Source organism: Orbicella franksi, chromosome 3, assembly GCF_964199315.1.
Source record: "Orbicella franksi chromosome 3, jaOrbFran1.1, whole genome shotgun sequence".
NCBI lineage: Eukaryota > Metazoa > Cnidaria > Anthozoa > Scleractinia > Merulinidae > Orbicella > Orbicella franksi.
Genome location: NC_138147.1, coordinates 20,488,963 through 20,498,207, shown reverse-complemented (window position 1 = coordinate 20,498,207; position 9,245 = coordinate 20,488,963). Strand labels below are relative to the sequence as shown.

The window sequence follows — 9,245 nt, the reverse complement described above, 5'->3', positions numbered from 1 at the left end:
ATTTAATTTCTTTCAAGTATGACGGTAGATTATTAAAAACGTGTGCTCCGAAATAATAGCAACCTTTCTTAGCAGTTGCTGTGTAAACTGAATAATTATCTGATGATTTGACAAAATCTTCCTTGAACAGATCTGGAGCATTGTTATGGACACATTTAAATACAAAATGCATAGTAGAACGTGCCTTAAGTGACATCCAACTTGGGCCCCATTTATATGGTCTCGGACGGCTGAGGTAACTTTTAGCTTATTTCTTTGTTAAATCAACCAGCCGTTTACATTAGGATTGCAATCCCGTCTCGGGAGGCGAGACGACTCGGGTAGGCGAGGGCCGCCAAGCGGAGCGCCATACTCATAGAACCCGTGAATCGTTCAATAATGGCTAGCGGTATTGCTCATGGGCACGTACGCCCGACTACGGCGGCGGCGACGACGTCGCGCAACATGGCGGCCATACTCCAGCTATTAATTTGACCGAGAAATGTAGACCTTGGTTTACAGCATACATCTTTGGTATTGGACATCCATGTTATGATCAATTGACACTTGTTAAAGTCTTATTAGCCCATTAAGGTTATTTCGGGCAGCCATGTACTCTTTATTTTAACTGATTTTTGTTGATATAAGTAATTTCTATGTACAATAAAGTTGTTGTTGCAAGGTATCCACTGACCAGTATCATTTGACCACTTTGTGGGGCTCAAGTTTTGAGCTCATGGTGATCACGTGTTGTTTTTAAGTTGACCGCTGACCAAGTACTGGTTTTTCGATTGGATCGCTGGCTCAAGCCAGGTTTACTTACTGTAATCAGGGCCGGGTTGTTCGGAAGCCAGTGAACGATAACCCAGGACTAAAAGTTAACCAAAATATAATTTCTCTTGCATGAAAATGTTTTTCACTGTTTATGTTTTGTGTAGTTTGAGATTATTCAAACTTAGAAGGCCAAACTATAAATAGAAAACCTCACCCCACAGTTTCAAAGACTAAAATCAAAATTCCTGCTTATCCTGGGTTGGCTTAATCGGGCTTTGAACAACCCGCCCCAGGAGCTCCGCTTTTAGGCTTGGCTAAATCTATATATTCGTTATAATCCATCAAATATTTTCGCTCGCGCGCGATTGCTCTAAACACGTCACGTGACTGAATATTTCTCAGCTAAAACGGGAATATCCGAGCGATATTTCCAAATTTTCAAAACCGCGCGTGTTGCGAAAAATGTTTGAAGGATAATAAACACAATAGCCTCCATTTTGCGCGAAAATATGCTCGGGCATTCGTCCTTGGACATTATCTGTTCCTCAAAGCTCGCAGTTTTCCTTGAGCTACGCCCTGGGAAAACTGTTCGCTTCTCGCAACAGATAATGTCCGCGGACATATTTCCGCCCGAAATGGAGGCTATTGTTTACATAATAGGGCTATTTTCTCTAGAACTTCATAGATGGTCTATCAATGTATTCGGCGCCTGCAACTGGTTGGAAGTTTAGAGCCAATACCAGTGGTGTTACTTGTTTGTTCTATAGAGGAAATAGACTAATGCTCTCAGTAATTTGCCGACCTAAAAGAGATTCGTGTTTAAGACACGTCACCTTTGTAATTAAGTCGATGGAAATTCTCATTCTATTGTCTTTTCTGGCGAAAACGTCTGCCGTTTAAGTGAAAAGCCAGTTGATAAAGAAAACTACTTTGGTAAGACTTATTATCCCCAACTGAACTGAAAAACTATAAACAATTATTTGCGTTTTCCTTTTTAAGCTTTGTGCTTGTTTTCGTTTGATAACCCTAGCGTGCCGTATTCCCCAAAACACTTTCTATAGGCACGCATTGTCCACGACAGATATTCCTTACTTTTTCTAAAGTATTCCCTACCTTAAAAGAAACAGACAAGCCTGGATATTAAAAACATCTAAATTATTCGTGAGCCTAAAGTGAGAAATTATATTCGTAAAATTTATCTTTTCAATAAGCATCTTAACACAAGGTAAAAAAAAACATTGTTATTAACTTTTTTAGAGTGAGTATTAAAAGAAATGTGGTAAATTGCCTCTGTTTGTCTGTCGGAGAAACTTCTCGGAAGAATATTTTCACTGACTGATGTAATTCCCATAAATGTATTTTCTTGCTCTATATTGATAATTGTCATTGTCGATAGCCACATACAGTAGGGGGTAACTGAATTTCTTTTAGATATATTTACAAATGATTAATATTTCATCGCAAAGTTAAAGAGGGGTCATCACACAGAATATCTAAGTTTTTTATTTCAAAAAAGTCGGAGGTGCAGACATGATGTGGCGTGTCACCCTTCACTTAGTCTTTGTTTTTGTGTTTTCGAAAGTAATCGACTCACTCCAAGAAAGGTATTGCTTTTATTCCTTTATTCTTATGTCTTAGTGCCACATTTCAGCCTTGTAAGATTTTCATAGACCATTGTTGTCACTTTCCCTCTGCCTCGTTTTTCAAGACTGATGAATTGGAACAAAATCAAGCTGTGGGTTTGAAAATCAGGGACGATATTACCTCGAACAGTTAATCGAAGACAAATGTTGTGAAGAACTTTTCGTGAGGCAAATATTTTAAAGGTATCTAAAAAGAAATATGCAAAATCTGTTTTAATCCAGCCATTGAGTCGGTTCTCATTTAAATTCAAACGAGACCACCATCAGGAAATAATAAGGACGATATGTTCTTTGATTTATTTTTGGATGAATATTCAAACTGTGCAATTTTCCACCATGACTATTACCAATTGAAGACCAAGGAAAAATGAAACAGACTGAATCACGAAAAATGATGGGTTGAAAACAAAGGAAATGTGTTTTTGGCGCAGTAAAAACAATGGAAACGTGCTGGCGGCACACTCTTGAGTGGCGTTAGTGTAAAAACAAAAGAAATGTGGTGGTGCGCAGTCAAAACAATAAAAATGGTACGTTGGCATTGGTGGTATTGGTGGGCAAAAACACTACAGTTGTGGTGGCGGAGGAGTGAACACAATAGAGATGTGGTTGTGTGGTGGTGGTGGCTCTGACAGTGGAGGTAGACGTGGTCGAAAACGATACATTTACTGAGTCCGAGAAACAATGATTGCTCATACAAGCAAGTTTAAGGATAACGAGAGTCTCTTTTCATACTTTCTCAGAGGCAAAGTTGACCATCCTCTGGAAATTCTACTTGATCAAGAAAAGTATGACTTTAGGATAAGACCAAATTACGACGGTGAGCCAATAAATATTCCATACATCATTGGTTTTTGTTGTTTCGCAACATTAGATATTGCAATGTTGATTCAGCAGGTAATAAAAGGGACGTCATTTTCTAATACTGTAACTACAGGTCCCAGGCCCCAGCTGGAATCAATGGTATGTAGTTGAAAAAAAACAAAACTGAAGAGTTAAGAACAAATAGTTTTGATTTAAAAGTCTGTTTGCTCTTAGCTCTTGGATTATGGTGCAAAATGCAAGCCAAAACACGGCGTGAGACACTTCCAGACTTCACAGGAGAAATCTCTTGTCTTTTCCACTGAATTTCTTGAAGACATCACGTGAAAATCCCATTGTGGTTTTTTTCAATCTGTTGTCTTTTCTCTATTTCCAGGGGGGCCTGTTGTTGTCACAGTTGGTTTTTACTTGTTGTCTATCAACTCCATCAATGTAGTTGATATGGTTAGTATATACTTCATGATCATTATTGTTCAATTTTGTTTTTTACAGTGAAAAACTGGGTCTCTATGAAATTATCACATTCGTATTTTTCGCCGCCGGCGCAATGTGGCGACATATCAGGGACTGTTTTACAACGTCACCGGCGCAAATTTAGACTTCAGTTAGAGATCCGGAGCTAAAACAATGGAGAAAATGGCCGGTTGCTGTCGAAGAAAGGTTGCATTTTGTATGTTTAATATGCAACATGGTTAGTTTTAGCATATGGCTTTTACAGAGGTCAATAAATAGATTTTGTCATGCTTGCCTCTGTAGTCCGTCTATAAATGGGGGATATTTTACTCCAAAATGTGACCATTTCAGACATAAGTTAATATGGGAAGTGGCTTTTTATTAGCACAAAGGCAAGAATTTTCTCGATCTTATAACGCGCAGTGTCTCTTTTAGCATACGGCTTTGATACTAGCAAAAATTTTCATCATATTTTGACCGTTGGAAGTTTTGGTTTTGACTGAACTTCAGCTCTTTCGGTGTCTTAAGGTGAATTCTCTTTGTTGAATCCCATGAGAGGAAAACTGTCTATCATTGTACTCTTGGTTCTTGCCTCGACAAAGTGTGGCGTACTATTATTATTATTATTATTATTATTAATATAAATGATAATATTTTTTAATAATTACTAATAATAATGTCTTTATTCATTCGATACAGTACATATCAAACGTTACATGAATTTTAAAAAGGATTAAAATAAGGCACTTACAGTAAGAATTTTTCATATTGCTAAATTGTATTTAAAACTAAGCCTACTTATTTTTATTAACTATTTAAATCTTGATGTTATAAAGTATACATAAAAATATTAACTACTTATTAACCGAAAGTGAGGTCTTTACGGGAAAATCCCAAACCGAAATTTGGCGCCTTTTTTTGGCCAGTTACGTTGTTTTGACTAAAGGAGCCGGACCCACCTGAACTGTTGTCCCACGTTGGGATTTACTTTGAACCTGCAACCGTTCGATTGACAGCAGTTGAAATCTCTAAAGAGACAAGAGTATTTCAAAACCTACCTCTGAAAACAAACACTACACTTAGACATGCAAAGTATCATTTGCGGGACGAATAATCACTGTCAGGCTCCGTCCACACTATGCCGGAGAAATGTGAAACGGAGCTTTGTTTCTCCGGTTAGGCCTACCATCCACACTAATCCGAAAACGGAGCTTTTAGAAAACGCTCTCGAAAACGGAGGAAATTGAAAAGGAGCTTTACGTTTTAGTGTGGACGAAAAACATTTTGAAAACGGAGCTTTTCGAAAACAATGATGTCACCATGTTTTCAATCGAATTTGAAGCTTTAAAGTCTGTTTCTACGTTTAGCAATAATTCCACCTTGTCGTCCGACCACGAAAAGTTGTTGTTTATGTTGTTTCCCTCGGATCTGTTCTTTGTTCAGCTGGACATTTTTCTTTGACTTCCGTTCAAACAGGTTTAAAATATGGGGAGAACAACAAGCGGTGGAGCCATGTGGGTTCAACTAGTACCTTGATATACGCATGCTCACGGTTCTGTCGCCTGTGGTTACGGCGTTTTCAAATTTCTTCGGCGTGGTGTGGAGGCAAAACATTTTATCAGTTTTCTATTATGTATGAAGTGAAACCTCCGTTTTCAAATTCCTCAGCGTAGTGTAGACGGGGTCTAAGTGCATGTCGCATTGCGCGTGGGCGCTTACCCTTCGTAAAGCGTCTCCGTTTTCCCAAGTGATTTGGCGTTGCATCACGGGTATGACAACTGCTTTGTTTATTACAAATGCGTGATTTAATTGTGGCATAACATATCATGACAACAAAAAGAGTATCAAAAATTAACGGTGTAAACTGGCCCAAAGATAGTGCGGAGACGGTAAATGTATTTCTTGTTTCTTTCTTTCTTGTTCGTTTTCAACACTTTGCACAGGATTTCACGTTTGATGTTTTCTTAAGGCAACAATGGATCGACAAAAGACTGGATCATGGAACCAATCAGACGTTATACCTCAGCAATCATGTGAATGACCTTATTTGGATACCTGACTCGTATTTTGTGAACGCCAAAAATGGTGAAATGCATGATGTCACAAGCAGCAATGTGATGATCATGTTGGCTCCGGGGGGATTGGTTAAGTACAATGCACGGTACGTACGGAGATAACGTAGAGGAAAGCATTCATTAGGGACTAATTGGTCAAGTACATGCATGGGAGAGATTGACAAACCCAGATTATTAGGAATTTCTACAAAAACTCTCATGTAGTCTTTAATTACCATTAACTTTCCGTTTCCCTTCAACAAACTTTGTAAACATTCAATAAAGAGACGTCCTCACTGTGACGGATGTTTACAAGTGGTGGCCGACCAAATTGATTTTGATCGATAATCCCGCCTCTCCCAAAGGCATTACGTTCATAATGCAAAGCTCACTATGACCGAGTTGAGTCTTCATTTTCGTTTTACTTTCCCTTAAAACACCTTCGTACAAAAACAATTCGTTGCTAAGTAAGTTCTGTTCACCGTATTTACTCAAAATAGCGCCTTTTCGCTCGCTAAAATCGCGGACTTTTTGATGTGACGCTACTTCGAGAACGTGGCTTGATCAGGGGTAGAGCTTGTTAAAAACAGGTAACATTAAGAAACATTTTAGAACGTTATCTTTTATCCCAAAATGATAATAACGGGAACCAAACCTGCGTTAAAATGGTCTCTTTCTCTGTTTTTGGTATTCCAGGATCACTATCAAAGCTTATTGTCCCATGAATCTACAAGATTTTCCAATGGACGTACAAAGATGTCCTATCACCATAGAAAGTTGTGAGTGTTCTGTTTTTTGGTTTTTGTTTGATTTCACCCGTCCGGATTGGGCTCAATCTCATTTATGTTTGTAGATAAGTTCTGGATGGAATTTCATTTAGCACTAAAATGGTAAGACTAATTCAAATAATGAATTGGTATTAAGCCGACAGTTGATTCAGAGCCAACTTTCTGCTTGTAAATGTGAACAATCAACAGAAAAAAAAAGTTTTCTTTTTTATACCAGAACTCAAAAAGCCTTATCAGCGATATTATTTTAATCTTTGCTAACGGACCTCGGTCTCATGATGTAATTATGTTCATAGATGGGTACAGTGATACGCACATCACTTTTCGATGGGAAACTTCAAGTGGAATGGACTTTGTACCCGATACTCTGCAAATGCATCCTCAGTATATTCTTACTGATATGGAACTGTCCCAGTCCTTCACGGCTTATGTTGCAGGTACGTTACCGGATACACTTAACAGAAAATCCGAAATATATTCTTCAAACTGTAGGTTAGCCCTAGTTTTTGGCGTTTTGGTGTAAATCTGTTCTAACAACGTAATATTAAGGCCTCACTAGAAGTAAAGCACATGTATGCACTTTGTTCTGTTCTTTAAAATGAAATTAAAGTTCGTATTGGCGCGCTTAAGAATCGAAAGGCTCTTAAAACTACTAATACAACTAAAAGTAAAAACATAAATAATATCAAAAAAAGGTTGCAAAGTGGCTTTCTTTCTTGTAAAAAAGCTCGATCAAAATGGATCAGTTCTGATTTGGGTTATAATTTCAGGGAACAAGTCAGAGCGAGGGTGTGTCTGAACTTGGGAGAATATTCGATATGATCAGCCATCTGATGATCATATCTGACAAATTAGCAGGATGTGTTTTTATCACAATTAAAGCCAGATAGCGGAAGAAAACGACTCTTGATCGTGGTCTTCTGACAAGGCCGTGACTTTTCTTTTGTTATGTTTTTGGTTCTCCATCATCTAAATCGTTCTTAACTGTTATGGAGTTATCTTGATTTTGAATTCATGTTTTTTTTAGCCAACTGGACAGGAGTAACGGCAACATTTGTCTTTGAAAGAATCTACAGTTATTTTATCTATCATGTGTATGCACCGTCCGTGATTGTGGTCATCTTGTCGTGGGTTGGTTTTGTACTCCCACGTGACACACCACCAGCACGCGTGACACTTGCTGTCACTGCAGTTTTGACGATTGTTACTATCCTCACTATGCTGAACAGTTCTATTGCAAAGGTAGGGAGGGTGGGAGGGTAGACAGAGTTTAAAGCAGAGCCGTACTAATTTGTTCGCAAATAACTTAGTTGTGAGCTATCCTTGTGGTTCAAGTTCACTAAACTTGCATAAGACATACAACAAATGCCTCATCAGACTCTAATTTTTAATACTGAAACACTGTCGTTCTAATAGTTCTTCTTGGTTTGCAGGTGAATTACGTCAAAAAGATTGACGTGTACCTCATTTGCTGTTTCTTATTTGTCTTTGCATCCTTGGTTGAGTATTCAATAATCTTACTTGTGTTATCACAAGTGAAAAAAATGCGGAAGAGGCTGGACGCGAATGAGAAGTTGTACAGCAGTGTAAGTCAACTTGCAGTCAGACGACTATTTTTAAGGTTAAGGTTAAGTAGTTAAACGATTCTTCTACACAATTTCGCCAAGCAATGGATTGTTAAGATAATCCGAAAAGAAATAGAGAGCAGCATAGTTACTCGTTACTATTATTTACCACAGTAGCCCACCATAGAAATTTCCTGCTTCGTGTTATTTATTTTGATTCCCATTATAACTATTTTAATTTGCTTTGTTGGTAGCATTGCTGTTGGTAGTATCGTCGCAGTTTTACTCTTTCTGTGCTCACCATTTTACTCCCCAATTCTGGACATTGGTTCTCATCTCTCGCCAAAAATTTCCATGATACCTCGAACCTTTCTGGGTTTCCCATGAAGATTCGAGTTATCGGAAGTCAAAATATCCTTTGAACTCGAGGCTTGTTTAACTTCCCTGCTGCATATTATTCCTTCAGTTGGTGAGCCAGAACCAGAGTAAAATGTTAAAAAAGAAACACGAAACCCTGCAGGAGAATATATTTTTGTTCATCGTGTCAACTGTTCAGCCCCGGCCAAACGATCGCAATCGTTCAATGCAACATATCCCAAAGTTGGCCACCCTGTTTCGACGTGTTGCGAAATGTTGAGTCGACGTGGCTAAAATTTGACCATTTTCAAACTTGAGCCAACAACACCCAACATGTCGCAACATGTCCCAACAGGGTGGCCAAACTCGCGCAACATGTTACTCCCAACAATGTTGCGATCGTTTGGTCAGGTCTTTATGCACCGATGTCTAAAACGTGTCTTCCTATCAAAAACAATTTCTAGCCATACACAAAGCATGGAAATCAAAAACAATTCCTGTAAACCATGTAATTCATATCATCACATTATATTCGCCCGTGCATTTCATGAGTTGGCTCACAGGGTCCTTTATTGTTCTATTAAATTATTATTCTTTACACAGGTAGAGGACAGTCCTGACAGCGACACGCATTCAAGCAGTCTCTTAACCCACAGCCGTAAGCGACTCAGGACCGCCATGTTCCTCATAAAAACTCGCATCTATACGGTTTCGTTTGTTTCTGCTCTGGATGATTATTCGCTTTATGTGTTTCCGGCTGGTTTTGCGCTTTTCAATGTTGTTTACTGGCTTGATACTTTTAAATGGATCTAA

General features: G+C 38.5%; 1 protein-coding gene across 1 annotated transcript; it reads left to right on the top strand.

The window, feature by feature from the left end:
• Positions 1 to 2,800: 2,800 nt before the first annotated feature.
• Positions 2,801 to 9,245, top strand: LOC145482411 (gamma-aminobutyric acid receptor subunit beta-4-like). Its single transcript, XM_081461039.1, has 8 exons — positions 2,801 to 3,213; positions 3,592 to 3,659; positions 5,612 to 5,829; positions 6,419 to 6,501; positions 6,807 to 6,947; positions 7,538 to 7,752; positions 7,944 to 8,096; positions 9,036 to 9,245. The coding sequence occupies exons 1-8, from the start codon at positions 3,078 to 3,080 to the stop codon at positions 9,243 to 9,245; spliced, it is 1,224 nt and encodes a 407-aa protein (XP_081317165.1). The 5' UTR covers positions 2,801 to 3,077.

Bases quoted from the DNA above. Each gene is read 5' to 3' on its own strand.
- LOC145482411 (XM_081461039.1), top strand. From the start codon at position 3,078: ATGATTGCTCATACAAGCAAGTTTAAGGATAACGAGAGTCTCTTTTCA. The intron at 3,214-3,591 runs GTGAGCCAATAA...CTCTATTTCCAG, and splicing joins GATAAGACCAAATTACGACG to GGGGGCCTGTTGTTGTCACA. The intron at 7,753-7,943 runs GTAGGGAGGGTG...CTTGGTTTGCAG, and splicing joins TGAACAGTTCTATTGCAAAG to GTGAATTACGTCAAAAAGAT.